This window comes from Cynocephalus volans, chromosome 11, assembly GCF_027409185.1.
Source record: "Cynocephalus volans isolate mCynVol1 chromosome 11, mCynVol1.pri, whole genome shotgun sequence".
NCBI classification, from domain to species: domain Eukaryota; kingdom Metazoa; phylum Chordata; class Mammalia; order Dermoptera; family Cynocephalidae; genus Cynocephalus; species Cynocephalus volans.
This window is the reverse complement of record NC_084470.1, coordinates 9,149,751-9,171,965: the sequence shown is the minus strand read 5'-3', so window position 1 is coordinate 9,171,965 and position 22,215 is coordinate 9,149,751. Positions and strand designations below refer to the sequence as shown.

The window sequence follows — 22,215 nt, the reverse complement described above, 5'->3', positions numbered from 1 at the left end:
TGGAAAATACTGTGATTATTGCAAACTTACTTCAAGTATAACTCTGTTTCTTTATTCAAGTCATGTCATACCAGTCCCTTCAAGGTCTGATAACCTTCCTTAGTGCTGTTGTTTCTACAAATCCACTTTCCTTGTTATCATTTAACCCAGACTTCCGCAAATTGTCCACAAGTATTTCATTACTAGAAATTGCAAAATATATCAGAATCAAAGCATAAGAGGCCACTTCAATGAGTTCATGGAAAGATTCATGTTATCTTTTAATTCTGTTTTTCCATGAAAGTTTTGAAGTACCCTGTAAAGATTTAAGGGGAGAGGAATGAAAAAGGAAATGAGTGGGGACATTAAGGAATTTAGATTTTAACCTATGGGCAATACAGTCTTTGAAGAATTTTAAGCAGGCTGTGTCAAACCAATTTCACTTTTTATTGTGATAAGTTGAGCTTACATAAAAAGGCAGTCAGTATTAATATAAGTATCAGTCGCTTTGGTGTTTTAGATAGGAGGAAGGGTTTTTTGTTTGTTTTGTTTGTTTTTAAAATCAGTCTCTTTTGCATTTTAGTTAAAATAGAGGGGTTTTTTTGTTTGTTTGTTTTGTTTTTTGGAGTGGCAGGGTCAAAATCCCAATTCTGTTATCTTAAATTTATCCCCATGCTTTGTACATTATAGTTGCATCCTGTCGACTGCAATGTAACTAGCGATTCAAAATTCAGAATTACTTGCTTCTGAGTGTTTCTTGGGTTTATGAGAGTGGCAGCTCTATTTAGGCCTAAGAATTTAGTCTAGTGTAATTAAATACCGGCCTTGTCTATTCATGCTTGCTATTTCTCAATTTGGAATTTTAGAAAATAGCATGTAAGAGATTAATATTTTACTTTTTCTTTTTAAACCTTTAGAGTCAAGGCTCACTAATTTGGGATTAAATATGTTTCTCTTTGAATCCACTACAGGTTCATGACAGCAGCAGAAACCCAGAAAGAAAAGTCATTTATGAGCTACAGCCAATTATCTGGCAACCAGAATGCTTTGTTGTTGAAGAGAGTCCTATGCAACCAAGACCATATTTTTGAACACTGAGCATAACATGAAACTACTAGATCACATTGTGGCCAGTCCTGCAGGAAGTTAGTTAAACTCATGCTCAATTAAACTTAGTCCTCTAGTATGACAGATTGGTGAATGTAGAAGCATATAAGTGGGTACCAGTTACTGAGTAAAACGAACATGCTCAGCCCATCCCTTGAGCTGAACTCTGGATTTTGGGATAGAGTGAAAGACTAAGGGCAAGGAATGTACTTGCAAATGTCAGTCATTTGCAAGTACACAGTGATATCACATCTGTCTGACTAAAGTGGCATAGATACACGGAATCTCCTAGATCATACCATCCTGGGTCACTTCCAGTTTTAACTCCACCACAATCCTCTGAGGAACTTTTGCAAGTGACAACACATCTCAAACCTTTATTTCCTCATATGAGAAATTAAGGGGTTGGATTATTTGAAGGCTTCCTTCTGTGGTTCTTCAGTGTCATTATATTTTTACTTCACTTTAAAAAAAATCTTGCAGTGAAATTTCTAGGTAAAAATGAAAGCAACTTGTTAAAACCATATTACATTGTAAAATTGGAAGAAAGAGATTAGTATACTGAAGGATATTGTGTTAGGGTATGTTCCCAGGAAAATCCTGCTTTCTTTGGGGACTTCCAAATATTATCTCTCTGATCATGAAATTGTCCTCTGTATTAGTTGAAGCCTGTAAGCCTTAAATGATAATGAAATGTACAGCCTTGCTTCTGCCACTAGTTTGAATTTAGGTGCACACGTTTAATATTTGAATTTTAAATGTCTGAATGGCTTTTAGTGATAAAATTTTAGAAGAGTGGAGGTTTACTTGTGCATGGACCTGCTGCCCAGCCTATGTGATACTGGGCCATTCCTGATGAGTCATGACTATATCCAATAAGCCCCTTAAAGAGAAGGCAGTCCTCCCCCGCCGCAACTTAGAGTAATAGGACGTGAATTCTCGTCCATATTCCTGCTGTTAGATGTGTTAGAAACATCAAGGAAAGGAAGAGGGTAGTCCCTTCCTTGACCACACAGACAAACACTAAATGTGTAGCTTCTCTTAAATTAATGTTGTCTGATCTCTTCTACTACCACCTGGGTCCATCTGCATCCCAAACATACCGAAGACTTAGACTATGGCATCCGTGACTCTGCTCCTCTTCTTTCTCACCTACCTCTCTGTCCATCTTACCTCCCCACACAAAGTCTAGGTATATTTTTGCCTACTCCTTGCCTAATGTCAACTTTCAACAATAAATATAAAAAACTTAGGAAAGCACATAGTACAAAGTAGTGTGTTCAGTAACTATAAGCTGTTTTTATTCCCTGGCCACTTTCTGTTAGATGAACCATATGAAATTGCTGTTTTTGTATGTAAAAAAAAAAGTCATGTTGGCAGTTTCATATGGTTTTAACTTTATAGATGTACACAGTGATGTTTCTTAACCAGAGATGTGAATTAGAATTATCTAGGCAGGTTTTTACAAACTATTTATATACTGTCCCCATCCTAGACCAGTGAATCAGGATCTTCATGGATGGATACTGGGTAAATGCATTTTTAAAAAAGGTCCCCAGATGATTCTGATTTATACTCTTAGTTAAAAACACCCATGAGAGAATCTTCCCTTCAGGCTATTTTTCTTTTAATGTAGCGATTCTTTTGTGCAGACCTGTATACTTTTGGTGTAGTCAGTTGTCTGGTGGTGAACTGAAACTTTAGTGTAATGACTCCATCATAAATTACTGTCATTTTAAACTTTATGTTCAAATCTCAAATTTAGATTTATCAGTACTCAATCTTAGGGGAAAAAATCTAGGTTCTACAAGATGCTTTTATGATTTTCAGGGAATGTTTGAGGTTTTTTTTCCTAGTTTGTAACTTTACATTATCTTTCATATAACTTTAAAGTTAGGATTTTGCATTTTTCATATACACTTTTGCCTTTTCATGAAAAAGGGAATTAACAGTAGTGAGCAGGCTATAGTTCATTATTTACTGCCCTCAATGTCTCACAATGCAGCTACATGATTCATAATCTTAATGTAGCCAAGAGAAAGTGGAGGGAGTTTCTTTGAATAGCAGGTGTCTCCCTTCACCAATGGTAATTTGTGTGTTATGCTCTTATTATTAATCAGTGTTTTGGAATCTCTGGGTAAGTGGGCTCTAGATAAGCCCAAACTTATGAACAAAATTTTCCTCTTAGTTCATTGGTAACTGCAGAAAAGAGTTTAAAACCCCGAAAAGAGCATTATGAGCTTTTTTTTTTTACCTCTCACTATCACGTTTTCTCTAATTTGCATTCCTTAAAAATGAGGTGTGCTTGCTTTGGTGGCATATATACTTTTTTAAAATACAGAGTGGTTTCTGTATAAAAGTGACTCTGAAATTTCTGAAGTATTTCATTAGAAATACGTACATGTGTGCATGCACTTACAAGGAAGGGGCAGCCTCTGGTGTTTAACTCAGAAGAATTATTATCAGGAAGGATATTGAATTTTATCTAATGCCTTTTTCTTTTTTCTTGCATTGATTATATGGGTTTTCTCATTGGTCCTATTCATGTGATTATATTTTTTATAGCATTCTTAATATTAAGCTATTATTGCATTTCTGGAGTAAGACTCACTGAATTGTAATGGATTATTCTTTTACTGAGAGATAAAATCCAGGTGTTGACATTTAATGAAATGTCTACTTTCCTTTTTATTATTATTATTATTTTACATTCTATGAAGTTGTTGTGGAGCAGTTGGGAGGGAGGGGGAGAGGGGAAAAGGGAAGGAAATGTGCTGGAAGAAGGAGGAAGGAGGAGGGGTGGGAGTAAGGCCTGTGGCACCCCCTCATTCCCACAGGGGAGACCGGGGATGTCTATGTTCATTATAAGTGAGATTGTAATATAATTTTTTTGGTACCACTGACTTTATAAAATGATTTGGGTAGTTTTTTTTTTGTGCTATCCATGAGAATTACCTTTTTATGTTTAAAAGAAATTGCCTCTAAAACTGTCTAGGCTCCAAACCTTGTGTGAGGTCATTCCTGCCAGTTTTTCCACAGTGGTAGTAAAGTTTAGACGGTAAACACTTAGGATCGAGATTTTTTAAGTTATCAGGAAAAAATTTACATCACATCAATAGTGTGTCCTTGGGCACGTTTTTTAAGCTCTCTCTGTCTCAATTTTCTCACCTAAAAAATGTGGATAATCAATAAGAAGTTATTTTGAGGGTTTTATGAGATAATTAAGTAGTTGAAAAGTGTGTGATAAGCACACAGTATAGTTAGACATGATGAGCATGTATCACTTTTATAATGTTGAGGGCAGGAGGAGCCCAAGTCCCACCTGGGCCTGTGCATATAAGGGGTGATCAACACTCCTGGTGGGATTAGGTAGGCATATTCAGCAGCATTTAAGATGGCCCGAGGCAGTGGGCCTGGGGTAAAGGGATTTGTGATGGAGAATTTAATTGACAATACTCAGTTGTTATTAAACATAATTTCAGGTCATATATTTGTTATATTTATTGTCAGAGAATTTTTTTAATTTAAAAAGCAACATTTGCAATGCTTTACTTATACAGTAAGCATTTTATAGTACAGACTAAGAGGTTAACCTGACTGGGTGAGTGTGTGGTGCCATGTGTAAGAAGTCAGAATTTCAAAGGTTACTAGTTTGTATCACCTTCCTGCCTGCCTGCTCTCCTTTTTAAACTGCTCATTGTTATTCCTTTAAAAGCATGGGCTGTTTGACCACAGTTCCACAAAATGGGAATTCACAGGTGGTCTGTAAAAGAGCTGTAAATATTAGTTGGCACAAAGGGAATCTTTGTCCCTGTAGACTTAGAGTTTAGCTTTAAATTTCTCATTTGTAAAGATAATTTCAGAACTTAATTTTCAAGGCTTTAACTGATCAATATGTCCTCTTGTAAATTCTGAGTTTTAGCCAACCTGTCCCAATGCTGTAAAGAAAACATTTTTAGAGGAAAAAAAATTATTTCAAACCTTCACTGTAGCAATGAAGACTGCCAACTCTCCTTTTTCTCTTCTCTCCCGTTTGTGCCTCATTCCCATACCTTTTTTTGCCAGATTTTGACCAATCTGAAACTTTTGTCATTATTTATGATTCTTTGGCCATCCATGTCAGGAAACTTACTTATCTTCAGGTTGGTATGAATAATAATATTCCTAAAAATCCAGGCTAACTTTAATTCATGTCTTTGAGATTTTTCATAGTTTCTAAATTTGAAATATTTGGTGATTCCAAATCAGAATTTTAGCTCAAATTTATAGTGGAATCCAACAGACTAAATTCATATCTATGTCCTCTTATCCCCGACTCCCTGTAAATTGACAGGAAAAAGAACTTATTGGCAGAAATTTGTAAATCCAGAACAACATTGAGAATGGGAACAGATGGAGTGACCATCAGCAAAGCAGAGACTTTCTGGGTTCTAGAAGACAGAAAACAGATGGCATTGATGGATGAAGCAGGGTGCAGGAAGCCTAGCCCAGCTTACCCATGAGAGAAAGAGGACTGCAGTGGAATTTGTTCTTCCCCATAGCGTCCTGAAGAGACTTTAGGCACATGTAGAAGAGATGAGCGGACATGGTATTAACTAAAGAAGTGTACGTGAAACGCTAACTGGATATCCTACCCACACACCCAGCTCACACAAAGTTCACAGCAACATTGGTTCCTATGCTAAGTTTGGAAACCACCTTCCAAAAAATTCCTTTTTGAACTCTCAGCCTGGGAGGACTAGGAGTTCTAATGAAAGCAATCCAGGTTAAACTCTCCTTGTTTTGATATTTGTAGAAAGATTCAACCTGTTAACCTGTTCCCTTGTCCGTGAACCCTAAAGTGAAACATGTCCATTAAAATGCCACATGAACCTAGAGTCTTCCTGATCTGTTGTGGGAAGCAGATCTACCCAACAACAGAGGAAACCTGCTACAGTGGACTGGGAGAGCAAGAGAAAAGAAAGCCTAGCCAGTGGTGACATGAAGTTATACAAAATGTGATAAGAGATATTATTGCCAGATGAGTAAAGGGTCTGAATTAGCAATTCACAAAATATATAAATACATAGAAAAAAATGTTTACCCTCTTTAAATAATCAAAGATGTAGTTTGAAATAGCAATGAGATCTTTTTCACAGTATATAATTAGCAGATTTTTTTTAAAAAGTACCCATTGCTAGTAGGAATATTGTGAACAATTGTACATGCTAGGGTACAGCACTTTTCAAAAGCAGTTGGACAATATGTGTTATAAACCTTAAATAATCCATTCATTCATTTTCCATTTCTTAGAATCTACCTCATGGAAAGCATTTTAAATGTAGAAATAAATGATCATCCCTTATAATATTGAAGAATTTGAAACAGCTTTAATGCCTTCCTTATATTACGGGGTTTGGTAAGTAAACTTCTCTACATCTACAGGATGATATATTACATAACTATTAAAAGTTATGAAGTCAACAAGACAACATAGAAAAGCAAGTGTGACTTAAGTGGGGAGGGATATAGAAGGGAAAATTGTGTACTAAAATTTAATACACCTTCCCCCCTTCCCTCCATCTCTGTACTTGATTCTAAGATCCTTGGAGTCCAGGATTCTTAATTATATTTCTACGTATCTACCCCCCCCCATCCCTCCTAGTGCCTAGCACAACAAATATATGTTGGTGCAGAATAATGGGCATTGGAAATAGAAACAAAAAGGAAATCCCAAAGCAAAACAGAAGATCAGAGAAGCCACTATGCAAAGGGAGAGCTAACTTACTAATGAAACATGGATTAAAAAGTGAGTTTTTACAGATATCTTCATGTAAACCAGAGACTATACTTAGATTCTTCTTCTAAAATATTTCATTTGTTAACGACTGTTTACTAGAAAGCTCTTTGTCAATATTTCTTCTAATATGTGGTTTGATGTAAGTCTTATTCAGTTAATCAAGTGCCCTGCTCATTTTCAAGTTGGATCATTCAGGCATGGTTGATTCAGTTATTTTTCCTGATTGCATTTTTTAAATTAGCAGAGCTTTCATAGACAATATCAAGTTCATAAATATATCAATAAGAGAAACTCAAACTAACAGTTAAATATATATATGCTTAATTTATAATTCATACACAGAACCTAAAGCAGGTATAAATCACATAAGTTATATTTTAAAAATTGAATATATTAAGCATTCAGGCTTTGAATATTAATTATTTCTTTACTCAGTTTTGTAGCTGTTACATTCAGTGAGGTAAAATGTTTTATGTATTTGTTTTTTAAATATGTAATACATTCACATAGTTCAAAGTTTAAAAGGTTAGGTGTCCTTTTAGAGTTATCGTCAGAATGTGGAAGCACAACATCGATTCTTTACAATAATTATTAATGCTTTCCTCAACTACATAATTTTATCTTGAAAGCATAGTTAGAGGTTTAAAAGCAAAAGTTAAAAGAGCTGTAAATAGCAGTTTATTAGTCTTTTACTCTCACACCATTCAGATTCCATCCTGTTACCTATTTCTCAGCATTGCTGAAAACATTCAGAGTCATAGTATGGTGGCAAGACCACCAGGGCTGGGCTGGGCTGGGATAAAAAAAACTGCTTATACTAAGTCTTTAAAAAGATCAATATTTTTTTCCACACTTTCCTTCCACCAACTCTTTTCTCCACTCCCACCCCTACCCTGCCACCAAAAGCTGTCTATTTCTTTACTCTTCCGTACCCATGTCCACTCAAGTCAGAAAGTTGGTTACATATTTTGAATTGAATTTTCACATCACTTCACCCCTCACATCTAATCTATCCCATAATTGACTCTTTTTTCTTTAATATCTCTTGAATCCATCCATCCCTGCTCCCTATTCCAAACTCCAGTCATCTTCACCCCGTAGACATCCACCTGTTCTCCCTGCCTTCTAGTCATAGTCTCTCATTTAAAAACCAGTGGTTCTCCATTGCTCTAAGGATTAAATCTAAAAGTCTGGCTTATAAAGTTCTGTTTCTGGCTCTTTTACTTTTTATAGTTTCACCTCTCACTGTCTCCCCCAGGTTTATTTGGTTTGCTAATGCTTTGTCTTTAAAGTCTCAGCTTAGCCATCACTTCTTCACACGTTCTAGAAATTTTTTGTTTTAATTGTGGTGAGGGCTTTATCTTTGTTCGACTGGTAACAGTTTTGCACAGACTGGGGGCTGAATATATGCTGCATATAAAAAGAGGTCTTCTAAAAATATGCCTGAATGTTTGTTACTCTTAAATGAATACTTAGGTGTATTCAACATCATTTTTAACTCTTCTAAAATTGTTCATTTGTACTATATGCTGTATTTTTTTATTTTTATTTATCTTAATTGACACATTGTAATTGTACATATTTATGACGTACAATTTGTTGTTTTGATACATATATGTTATATACTAATCCAGTTAGGGTAGTAGCGTATCCATCACCTCATGCATGTATCATTTCTTTGTGGCAAGAACATTTAAAAGCCTCTCCTCTAGCTATTAAACGTACTGTGTAAAACTAGAGAGGGTAGAGCAAGATAGCCAACTAGATGTGCCTGGTGCTTGCGTCCCCGCTCCCCAGAAAGAAACCAAAATAACAAATAAACAGCTATATTTTGACTGAAACAATTAAAGTAAAACACTGAAGAGCACCCGGGGAGTGACAGAATCCTTGTGGAGCACAGAAGACGGGGATAGCACCATAGAAAACAGAGCAAGGCATCCTGCCTCTGCCTAGATGTCTCCCCGCAGGGACCAGCTTGGAATCAGGCAGAGAGAAGTTAAGCTGGAAAAAACCTGAGCTGTTTCCACTGCCACCACAAATACCAGCAATCTCTGCCACAGCAGAGGCCCCCTGTCCTCTCAGGCCCCATACCCAGCTCCATGACCTCATAGTAGAAGCCCAGAGAGCAACCCCCAGCTTCCCAACCTAAGCAACTATGGCACAGCGCGTTCATGACAATGAACCCACTGCTGGAGTGCGTCCTGCCTTGGGGGCCAGTGGAAACTGACTCCCTCCATCCTGAGACCCTACCTTCATTCTACCACATTCACATGGATGCTGGCAGGACCATGACCCCAGCTACCTAAAGCCTAGGCCAGACAGAAAGAAAAGACCCCAGCATCTGAACCCATATGCCATCCCCATCCTCCCCCCTCCACAAAGAACAGGCTAACCTGCTGAGTGGCAGTCTACCACCCTGTGTGCAACTGCCCTGCATGGCCCTCTGAGCCCATGGGTACCTGTCCTGGCTTGAAAGCCAGTTCAGTGGTAGCTCTGCCTCCCCACATGGCCTTCCATAGAGCTGCTGGAACCTATTCTACTGGTGTACACCTGCTCCCTGACCAATGACAATTGGGCAGCAGCTTTGCCTGTCCATGGCAGTCCTCTATAGGCTTCTGGGCCTGACTGCATCCTTGCAGGCTTGCTCTAGGCACAACAATTGATCTGGTGGTCTTGGAGATGGAGAAAGGCACAGAAATCTATTTAATGAAATAATTCCCAAGTATTGGAGCTGCTGGAACCTGCTGCACTAGTGTACACCTGCTCCGTGACTGTGATCGGGCAGCAGCTTTGCTCCTCCACAGCAGGCCTCTGCAGAGCTGCCTGGCCTGGCTGCACCCTAGCTGGCTTGCTCTAGGCTCAGCAGCTGATCCAGTGGCCCTCCATAGAGCTGCTGCACCAGTGCATGCCTGTCCCTTGCCTGAGAGTGGACTGGGCAGTGGCATTGCCTCCACCTGGTGGCCCTCCACAGAGCTGCTGGGCCCTGCTGAAACCTTGCAGGCCTGCTCTAGGCTCAACAGCTGATCTGGCAGCCCTCCACAGAGCTGCCAGACCCTATTGCACCTGTGCATGCCTGCTCCTTGCTTGACAGCAGATTGGGTGGTAGCTTCACCTCTTCTAGCAGGCCTCCATAGAGGCACCTGGCCCTGCTGTGCCTGTGCACACCAGCCTCTGGCCAGGAAGTGGCATCCACTCCTCTGACAGTCCTTTGCGGAGCCACTTGACCCCTCCACCTTGCACCCAGACACACCTGAATCAAGCCCAAATGCTGGTCAGGCAGTGTGCCGCACCCTGAGAGAGACAACCTCAGAGTTGCATGCCCACACCTGGCCTTATGGCCAGTTGGGCAGCAGCTCTGTGCCCCAGAGAGACCACCAAAGAGCTAGTTGGCACTCTGTGCTCACACATATCTGGCCCAACAACCAGCACAGAGTCTCTAACCCAGCAAAACAGAGCCAGTCTAGGCTACTAGACTCCCACAGTCTAGGCCACTGAGGCATTTGCAGACATCACTGAAGAGGATTACATCCAAAGAAACTGCAGAGATTATGCTACTAAGTGCACCCAAAACCAAAGCCAATGCAACATATCACAACAGACACCCTAGGACCCACATACAGGAAAAAGTCATTTCTACATAATCTACTCCATAAAATTGGGAAAAGCAATTACATCGTTAGATGCACAGATACCAATGAGGGAAACAAGAAACATGAAAAAGCAAGGAAACATGACATCCCCAAAGGAACACAATAAGTCTCCAGTAACAGATGCCAAAGAGGACGGTTAAAAAATGCTTGTAAAGGAATTTCAAATAATGATCTTAAGAAAACTTGAGGAGATACAAGAGAACACAGACAATTCAATGAAATGTAGAAAACAATTTATGATCTGAATGGGAAATTTAGCAGATAGATACCATAAAAAAGAACCAAACAGAAATCTTGGAGCTGAGAAATTTAGTGAACAAAATTGAAACTACAGTTGAGAGCTCCAACAACAGACTGCATGAAGCAAAAGAGAGAATTTCTGAATTTGAAGACAGATCATTTGAAATAGCCCAGTCAGAAGGAAAAAAGTGATAAGAATGAAAAAGAATGAAGAAAGCCTATGAGACTTATGGGACACCATTAAGTGAACAAATGTTAAAATAATAGGTGTTCTAGAGGGAGAAGAGATGGAGGAAGGCACACAAACCCTGTTTAATGAAGTAATTCCCAAGTATTGGAAAAGATATGGACATCCAGATTCAGGAAGCTCAAAGGTTCCCATTCAGACTGAACCCAAAAAGAACCTTTCCAAGGCACATCATAATCAAACTGTCAAAGGCAAAGACAAAGAGAGAATTCTAAAATCTGAAAGAGAAAAGCAGAAAGTTACACATAAGGGAATCCCCATTAGACTATCAGCAGATTTCTCAGCAGAAGCCTTGCACCCCAGGAGAGAGTGGGATGATATAGTGAAAGTGCTGAAAGAAAAAAGCTGTCAGCTGAGAATACTTTATTCAGCAGAGCTATCCTTCAGAAATGAGGGAGAATTAAAGACCTTCCCAGATAAACAAAAGCTGAGGGAATTCATCACCACTAAACCAGCCTTACAAGAAATGCTTAAGGGAGTGCTGCAACTGGAAATGAAAAGACAATAATTGCTATCATCGAAACATGAAAAAGTATAAAAATCACCTGCAGAGATAAATTCATAATTAAAACTCAGAAGATCCCTGTCAGGTAATGGCACTATGTAAATCCTTCATTCCTCTAATATTAAACTTTAAAGTCAAAATGGTGAAAAAAACAACAACTACAATTAGTGGCTGAGAAACATACAGTAGGTACAAATGTAAATTAAGGCAACATAAATAAAAGGGAGGGTGGAGATCTAGACTATTTTCGTGCAACTAAAGTTAAGTTGCCATCAACTTAAAAGAGTTGATTATAACTACATTATCCCCAAGGTAACCACTAGAAAGGAATTTGTAGCAGACAAACAAATGAGAAAGAGAAAGGAAACAAAGCTTAGCACCACAGGAAACCACCAATCCAAAGAAGTAAATAATAAGAGAAAAAATAAAGGAACTAAGTATGTACAAAACAACCAGAAAACAATCAAGAAAATGACAGGAGCCTGGCAAGTTAGCTCAGTTGGTTAGAGTACAGCCTTATAACATTAAGGTCATGGGTTTGGATCCCTGTACCCACCAGCCACACACACACACACACACACACACACACACACACACACACACACACACACACACACACACACACACGAACAAGTTCTCACATATCTGTAAAAATGTTGAATGTAAATGAATTTAAATCAAAACTTGTAAGAAGAAACAAAGAAGGTTATTATATAATGATGAAGGGATCAGTCCAACAAAAGGATATAATAATTGTTAATGTATATGCACCCAACACTGGAGCAATCAGATATATAAAGTGAATATCATTAGACCTAAGGGGAGAGTTAGGTTGCAATTCAGTAATAGTAGGGGACTTTACCACCCTGCTTTCAACAATGGACTGATCAAGACAGAAAATAAACAAAGAAACATCTGACTTAAACTGCACCATGGACCAAATGGACCTTTCAGACATTTACAGAACATTCCATCCAGCAGCTTCAGAATACACATTCTTCTCAACTGCACATGGAGCATTCTTCAGGATAGGTCATGTGTAAGGCCACAAAACAAGTCAACACAAATTTTAAAAGATAGAGGCCATATCAAGTATCTTTTCTGCCCACAGTGGTATAAAACTAGAAAACAACAACAAGAAAAACTTTGGAAACTTTACAGATACATAGAAGTTAAACAACATGCTTGTATACAAGTGTGTTAATGGGAAATTTAAAAATTCCTTGAGACAAATCAAGAATGGAAATACATTATACCAAAACCTACAGCATACGGCAAAAGCAATTCTAAGAGGAAAGTTTATAGCAATATATGCCTACATCAAAAAAGAAGAAAGATATCTAATAAACCTAACAATGCACCTGAAGGAACAAGGAGAGAATAGTAAAGCTCAAAGCAGAAATAAATGACTTAAAACTTAAAAAAAGAAAAGACTGGTGAAACGAAGAGTTAGTTTTTTGAAAACATAAGCAAAATTAACAAACCTTTAGCTACACTAAGAAAAAAAGAGAGAAGACTTAAATAAATAAAATCAGTAATGAAAAAGGAGACATTGCAACTGATGCCACAGAAATACAAAGGATTATCAGAGACTATTGTGAACGATTATATGCCAACAAATTCAATAACGTAGAAGAAATTGATAAATTCCTGGACAAGTACAATCTGCCAAAATTAAATTATGAAGAAATAAAAAATCTGAACAGACTAATAACAAGTGAGAAACTTGAATCAGTAAAGTCTTCCATTAAAGAAAAGCCCAGGACCTGACAGTTTCATTGCTAAATTCAACCATACATTTAAAGAAGAAGTAATACTAGTTCTGTTAAGATTATTTCAAAAAATCAAGGAGGAAAGAATACTTCCCAACTTATTTTATGAGGCCAGCATTATTCTGATTCCACAACCAGACAAGGACACAACAAAAAAAGAAAATTACAGGCCAGTCCCATGATGAACATAGATGCAGAAATTCTCGACAAGATGCTAGCAAACTGAAACCAACAGCACATTGAAAAGAATGTTCACTATGATCAAGTGGGATTTATCCAAGGGATGCAAGAATTGTTAAACACATGGAAAGCAATAAATGTGATACACCACATTAACAGAAAGAAAGACAAAAACCATGTAATCGTTTCAATTGATGCAGAAAAAGCATTTGACGGAATTCAACATTCCTTCATGATATACTGAAGGTACGTACCTCTGTGCAATAAAGGCCATATATGAAAATCCACAGCTAACATCATACTGAATGGAAAAAAGCTGAAAACTTTCCCTCTTAGATCAGGAACAAGATGACAATGCCCACTTTCACCACTTCTATTTAACATAGTACTAGAAGTCCTAGCCAGAGCAGTTAGACAAGAGAAAGAAAGAAAAGACATCCAAATTGGAAAGGAGAAAGTCAAACTGTCCCTGTTTGCAGATGTCATGATCTTATGTAAAGAAAACCCTAAAGACTCCACCAAAAAACTGCTAGAAGTGATAAACGAATTTAGTAAAGTTGCAGGATACAAAATCAACATACAAAAGTCAGTAATGTTTCTATATACTAGTAGCAAACTATCTGAAAAAGAAATCAAGAGAACAATTTCTTTTACAATAACTACAAAGAAAAAATAAGATGCCTAGGGATAAACTTAACCAAGGAGGTGAAAGACCTCTACAATAAAAACTATAAAACTTTGAAGAAAGGGGTTAAAGAGGACATAAATAAATGGAAAGATATCCCATGTGCATGGATTGGAAGAATTGATATTATTAAAAATGGCTATTCTACCCAAAGTGACCTACAGATATAATGCAATCCCTATCAATAACAATGACATTCGTCACCGAAATTTTTTTTTAAATCCTAAAATGGAACTAAAAAAAAAGACTCCAAACAGCCAAACCAATCCTGAGGAAAATGAACAAAGCTGGAGGCATCATACTACCTGACTTTAAATGGTACTGCAAAGTTGTAGTAACCAGAACTACATGGTACTGGCATAAAAAGAGATACATAGACCAGTGGAACAGAATAGAGAGCCCAGAAATAAATTCATACACCTACAGCCAATTGATCTTTGACAAAGTTGCCAGGAATACATATTGGGGAAAAGACAGTCTGTCCAGTAAATGATGCTGGGAAAATGATATCATACATGCAGAAGAATGAGACTATACCCCTATCTCTAACTGTATATGAAAATCAACTCAAAATGAATAAAGCCTGAAACTGAAACTGTAAGGAGAAAATATAGGAGAAATGATCCACAACATGGGGCTAGACAAAGATTTTTAAAATAAGACTTCAAAAGCACAAGCTAAAATAGACAAGTAGAATTACATCAAACTGAAAAGCTTTTGCACATCAAAGGAAACTTAACAGAGTGAAGAGACAACCTACAGAATAGGAGAAAATATTTACAAACTATACATCTGACAATATTCTGTTTAATATCAAGAATATATAAGGAACTTAAGCAACTCAACAGCAAAAAAAAAAAAAAAAACACGGTGGAGAAGTGAGCAAAGGATCTTGATAGACACTTCTCAAAAGAAGACATACAAATGGCCAACAGGTGTATGAAAAAATGCTCAACATCACTAATCATCAGGGAAATGCAAAACAAAACAACAAGATACCACCTCTCTCCAGTTAGAATTGCTATTCTCAGAAATGCAAAAGAAGACAGGTGTTGGCAAGGATGTGGAGAAAGAGACACTTGCACATTGTTGGTGGGAGTGTAAACTAGTGCAGCCATTATGGAAAACAGTGTGGAGGTTTCTCATAAAATTAAAAATATGATCCAGCAATCCCACTACTGGATATGTACCCAAAGGAAATGAAGTCAGTATATCAAAAAGATATCTGCACTCCCGTGTTTATTGCAGCACAATTTACAGTAGCCAAGATATGGCATCAACCTAAGTGTCCAACAACAGATGAATGGATAAGAAAATGTGGTTTATATGCACAATGGAATACTATTCAGCCGTAGAAAAGAATGAAATGCTATTGTTTGTGGCAACATGGATGGATTTGGAGGTCATTGTGTTAAGTGAAGTAAACCAGACTTGTAAGCCACAAACATTATCTGTTGCATATTCTTCTTGGTTTTGTTTTGTTTTGTTTACAACCCTTTAAAACATAAAAACCATTCTTAACTTGTAGGCTGTACAAAAGCAGGCTTAGGGAGCTATAGTTTGCTGACCCTTGCAAACATATTGTTATCAATCTGATGGGTAAAACAATGGTGCCCTAATATAGTTTTATTTGTATTTCTCTTATCAGTAAGATGGAACATAGTTAGAGCCATTTCTGTGACTGTTCAGATTTTTTACCCAATTTCCTATAGTAGTTTATCTTATTTATACTTAACTCTTTTTCCATAGGGAAATTAATTATCTCTTATCTGTGAGATAAGTTGCAATTGTTTTCTCCAGTTTTATCTTTATCTTTTTAATTTGCTTATAGAAGATTTTGTCATATATATAGAAATTTTTTTTTTTGAGTTAATAAAATTTACCAAACTTACTTTAGGACTTTGGTTTTATGTAATACTTTAGACCTTCCCCACTCATAAAACAGTTCTTTTGTGTGCTTTTTTCTCCCCTGTGCCTTTGTGGGCGGGTTGTTTGTTTCCCTGTGCTTTGTGATTTCATTTTATCTTTTAAATCTTTGAACCATTTAGACTTTACATTGGCGTGAGAGTAGGTCCAACTTTATTTCTTTCTAGAGGGCTCTCTTGTTCTTTCTCCACCGTTTATTGAATTGTTCTCCATGCTTCTCCCTCCCCATTTGAAATACCACCTTTATTATATACTACCCTACAGTATGTATTTGATGAATCTGTTTCTGTGTATTCTGTTCCACTGATATATCTAGACAAGCTTACTTTTGAATTCCAACTTCCTCACTAAATGACCTGTGTGATCATATTTATTATTTATTTATTTTTATTTATTTATTTTTTTATGAAGATGACTGGGGATCTTACCCTTCACTTAGTGTTGTCAGCACCACGCTCTCCCAAGTGAGCTAACCGGCCATCCCTGTATAGGGATCTGAACCCGTGGCCTTAGTGTTGTCAGCACCACACTCGCCCAGGTGAGCCACGGGCTGGCCCTATGATCATATTTAATTGAAGAAGTATAAATGCAGCTAAATAAGAAATTACCAAATCCACAGGCAGCCTGCACCAGTACCCCTGCTCTTTGCTTTGCCTCCCCTCCCATTGCAAAGGAGACATCCCTGCTCCTATTGTGCTCTGGGTCCCAACCCTTCTGGTCTGCTTGAGAACTTGGCTCGTAGAGTCACCCTCTCTTCTGCATCATTAATTTCTGCCTGTTTTGGATGACCACCATATAAACATCCAGTAATGATATTTAAAAAGCAATCAAAAAAGGTCATCCCTAACACTTTCCAGCTATGATCCCATTTCTCCATTCATATTCAGAGTAAAAACCCATTTCTGTACCTTCTGTTCCTTCTCTGCCTACCCCATTCTTACCTCATTGATGAACTGACTCTTCTCAAGGTCACCAGCATCCTTCATCTTGCCAAATCTAGTAATCGATTCTCTGTGTGTCTCTTATCTCATCCTATCTCATCTCAGTCTCTCAGAAGGATTTGAGTTAACCAACTTTGATAACTGAACAATCACTGGGTTTTCTTCCTACTGACCCAGCCTGTTGAATTGTCTCAGGGCTCTTTCTCCTGCTACCTTCTCATGTCCATCTCCATGTTATCCCTAAGAGAGCTCATTTAGTCTTCTGACTTTAAATACCATCTGTAAACTGACATTCAAATTTTTGTCTCCATCTTTACCCTCACCCCTGAACTCTAGACTAGAACATCCAATTTCCTGTTCTGCAACTCCAATTGGATGTCTGATATGCAAGCAAAGCTTGGGGTTTCTTTCCTAAACCTGTTCTTTCCTAGTTTTTCCCAATCTTAGGTAGTGGTACTACCACACATTCAGATAATCAGGATAAAAACTTAGAAGTTACTCGTTTTCCCCCATCTATTCAACTAGCAAATCCTGTCAACTGTTTCTTCAAAATATATCCCAAATTGCATAGTCATTAGGTGAGCTAGACTGCCTCAGTTTGAATCCTGGCTCAGCCTTGAGCAAGTCAACTACTGTGACCCAGATTCCTCATGTTAAATGAAGTTAAAATAGTACATACCTCATAGGCTTGTTAATATATAAAGTGTAGTTCTTGACCAAGTTGGTATGTACAAAGTGCTTAGAACTTAGGGAGTGGTCAGTAAATGTTTCTTGTTGTCTCTGGTATAGATGGTATTAGTAGATATACCAGAACTTGTGTCGTTATCACTTCTGCTGTTGCCTCTGTAGACCCAAGCCTGTGTCTGCTCCTGTGTGGACTACTGGGATAGCCTCCTGTACTTCCAGCTCTTGCAGTTCTCCCATCTGTTTCCCACACACCAACAGATAACCTTTTTTAAAACAAAAAAGAAATTATATCACCGTCCTACTTAAAACTCTTCAGGGACTTCCCGTTGCAATTACAATAAAATCCAAATACCTTTCCATGGCCTTCGAGGCTTCTTGTGATTTGGCCTCTGCCTCCCTCTCAGCCTCACGTCCCATCACTCACTTAAGCTTCATCCTCTCTGGACTTTTTCTGGTTTCTAGAACATGCCAACCCTCTCCCATCTTAGGGTCTTTGCACTTGTTCCTTGTGTCTGGAATGCTCTCCCCTCAGAGCTGGCTGGTTCCTTCATAACATTCCAGTCTCGGCTCAAATGTCACCTCTTCAGAGGAGTCATCCATGACCATCTGGCAAAGTAGCCCCCACCACCACCACCCTTTATCCCATTGCCCCCTTTTCTTCATTGTGCTTAACACTAACGGAGTTTTCTTATTTATGTATGTATTTGTCTTAAGTTCCAAGTAGGTAGGGACTTGTTAAACCATTCAACACAACACGCAAATAGGTTGGGAGCTAAGTTGTGGTGTGTCAGATTTTTTTAACGTGGGAGAGAGGGGTAGTGTTTCTTTGATGGGAGCTTTTTTTCTTGGAAAATCTGGAATGTACAGATTTCTTTTTTTCTCTTAAAAATCTGGAATGTACAGCTTGTAGTTATTAGGGAATGTTTGCATTTTAGAAAAATGTCTTTGGGAATCTCTGCCTTTTCTATTTGGGAGTCACAGACTATATTTTAAATTGTTCTGGAAGGAAAAGTGTTTTAACCCGGTTGGTGTAACCACTAAATGTTTTGTTTTAAAAAACACACACATAACTATTAGAGTATTAAATGATATGGTATCAACCCTGAGCTCATATGGTACTTACAATTTTAAAAATTTAAAAAGGGCTGGCCAGTTAGCTCAGTTGGTTAGAGTGCAGTGTTATAAGGTCAAGAGTTCAGATTCCCTCACTGGCCAGCCACCAAAAAAAATAAATTAATTAAAAATAAAAATAAAACTTAGTTCGGAAGGTGTGAAATGGGTTCAGCTGTTAGCAAGTAAGGATAATAGTAAGAAAGAAGTCATTTCCTGATTTGTTTAGGAACACCAGCAGCAGCATGCTCCATAAACCAGCTTAGACTTAGTATCTTTTGGACTTTTAGTTACCTGAAGCTCACTGTACTTTTCATTATTTTTGAGCAGTGATAAGCACTCAGAATCTAATGATCATGTTCTCAGAACCCAAATAATAGAGGGGCTCAATCCCTGTTTGTTGAGTTAAATTGAACTCTTAGCCTATCCATGTAAATTTTTTGCCATGCTCTTCACAATCCAAGCTGCTTCTGCTATGATGTTTAATCAAAAATTGCATGTGTAATATGATCTGTATGCTAAATATAGATTGAAAGCAGTCCCGAAGGAAGTATGTGAACTTGTTCATGTTGTTAAATGGATAGTATAATTGTGGGTGTTTTTTTCCTAAATACTTTTCTGTATTGGGCAAATAGACGTAATGGACATGATTTCTTGGTGGGACCTGAAGCAGTGCCCAGCTCTTGGGGACACTGTATAGCCAGTATGTGAGGCACAGACCCATGGCAGACTGTCCCTTCCCTCCTAGTGATTGAATCTCTAGTAGGAGTAGTTACTTTACACCAGAACAGTAAGCATGTCCCAAAATAAGTCAGGTTGCAAACATATATTCATTCACTCAACACATGTGTACTGAACAGCTAATTTTGCCAAGCCGTATTAGTTATCTTCAGCATAAGTAAACCAAACAGACGTGGCCCCTGCACTCGAGTTGCTTTGGTATACTGAGAAGAAGATCCATATTAAACAAGTACACATTCGGACAATTTCAAATTGTGAGAAGTATTATGAAGGAAAAGTATCAGATGCTATATGAGAGCACAGGGCAGGGGAGAACCTAATTTAGGTTGAGAGTTTCAGGTAAGGCTAAGACCCCAAAACAGAGAGGAGTTAGCCAGATAGAACAGAATATGCCAAACAAGGAACTGTATGGTAGTCGCCAGGAGGCAGGGAAGAACATTTGAAGAACAGCAGGGTCTGATGCAGCCAAGCTGGGAGAGGTGGGCACAAGATAGGGCGGTAAGCAGGCTGGAACATGGTTCTGGGAGCTGTACCTTAGGAAGGCTGTGTCTGTGACCAAAACAAGTGGAAGATACTTAGGAGGAAGGGCGCATGCACCCTCTTGATCCCCTCATAACAGAAAGTCTCCTTGCTTGGGCCTCCACATACATTCAGTGTTTGTTAAGACCTCAGAGCATTTTTTTCTAAGGCCTGGTAGCATGGCCAGCAATAGCAGGGTGTCATTAGTGCATGTCATTACTGCAGTTTCTGTAGGAACCTGGCCTTCTTCACACTGAGCACAAAAATGTATTAAACAAATGTGTGTTCTGAGGAAAGTGAAGGTACCTACTAGACCCAAGTATTTAAGTTAGATTGGCCATTCATCCCAAGAAACACAGATGTTCTGGTAATAAAGTGGTTGGAGTATACATTGTCGGATTCTGTTTGTAATTCTGCCACCAAGGTGTTGGGATAAGGTTTCTTCTTTTATAAAAGGTCAGTAAGTAAGCCTTTTAATGAAGTCCTTGATGTAAGGCCTGGTGTAGTAAAGACATTGGCTTTTTTTTTTTTTTGGTCAGTTGTTTCTTAGAAGGAACATCTCTTTAGTGCCAATATGAATTAATATCAAAACAAAGTAATCCTTTAGCCTGTTTTTATAATCTGTGTGAATATATTCCAGTGCAGCTTCTACCCCATTCTTGTCAGCATGTGGTTGCACTGGGAGATTTTCACTTTCAGTCTCAGCTCATTACCAAAAATGAACTGTTCTAAGAGGAATGCCCTTGAGTCGTCTGCTTGTTTTATTCCACTAAGTGAGCAGACTTCATTTGCCATCTGTTTAAGATCACCACAGAACAAAAACTAGTATCTTGAACCTTAAGGGCACCATATCTCTTTCCTACACTGGAATTCTGCAGAAGAATGTACTGAGCGTTACTTATCATTTCATTTATCTTAGATTCCTCTTAATCCTTTGGTGAAACTCTACGACACAAGATGGCTGCGAATAAGCCCAAGGGTCAGAATTCCTTGGCCTTACACAAAGTCATCATGGTGGGCAGTGGCGGTGTTGGCAAGTCTGCCCTGACTCTGCAGTTCATGTATGACGAGGTAAGTGCTAATGGCACAGTGACTGTCAAAATTTGGGCTTTCAGAGAATATTTTTCTAGCTTAGTTTTGGTGCTATTTTGGATGAATTTCTTGAATTCTTGAAAACTGCTTATATATTTTTTTCCATTTTTAATCAGAGCCAACATCTGCACATGACTTGATTTTACAAGTTGAGAACAAAAGGTCCTTAAAAACCTCATGCTTTAAAAACACAACTGCAGGGCTGGCCCATGGCTCAATCGGGAGAGCGTGGTGCTGATAACACCAAGGCCACAGGTTCGGATCCCTATATAGGGATAGCTGGTTAGCTCACTTGGGTGAGCTTGGTGCTGACAAGTCAAGGGTTAAGGTCCCCTTACCGGTCATCTTTTTTATAAAAAATTAAAAAATAAAATAAAAACACAACTGAAAACAATACCTATTTTTTGAGTAATCTGACTTTCACTTTTTTATTTTTAGTGTTTAAATGGAGATTCCCACCTTGAATTAATAGATCTGGTGGATATAGTACCTAATTGAGAGTTGAGGTTAACATACATAAACTGTCCTTTAATAACCTCAATGAAAAAGTCAGTTATTGATAGTGTATTTGGCACGGCACGACACTCACTGTTAAATAGGTAAAGGCTGTGTCACTGAAATCTACAATTAACAGACATGTTGCAGATGTGTGTGCACATATTTGTATGAGACTTTGTCATCCCTGAATTAAGGTCTCAGCCTACATACAGTAATATATGCTTTCCCTGAAGGACTGTTATCAAGTATTAATGATCTAAGAGTTGGTAATCCAATTTAAGCATTTACCCTCAATTCTTCTTCCTCCCAATAGAAGCCAGGTTTTATGGTTACAGTACTCCTTCTTCTTTAATCTTCATAACAATCCTGCATAGTAGGTGATGGTATCCCCATTTTACAGATGAGAAACAGACCCCTCGGCAAGGTTATACAACTTGCCCAAGAAGTGATCTCTAATGAGTAACCAAGCGTTAAACCTGGTCTTCTGACTAAAAAAAAAAAAAAAATCCTGCAGATTTTTACCACCCCATGTCTTTTTCTATTACCTGAGCATCAGC

General features: G+C 38.1%; 1 protein-coding gene across 1 annotated transcript in view; it reads left to right on the top strand.

The window, feature by feature from the left end:
• RALA (RAS like proto-oncogene A) overlaps positions 1-22,215 on the top strand; it is a 79,318-nt gene that overhangs the window by 41,636 nt on the left and 15,467 nt on the right. Inside the window, exon 2 of the mRNA XM_063114338.1 lies at positions 20,988-21,139. Coding sequence (XP_062970408.1) covers positions 21,026-21,139 — 114 coding nt within the window. The 5' untranslated portion in view covers positions 20,988-21,025. The remainder of the gene's footprint in view (positions 1-20,987; positions 21,140-22,215) is intronic.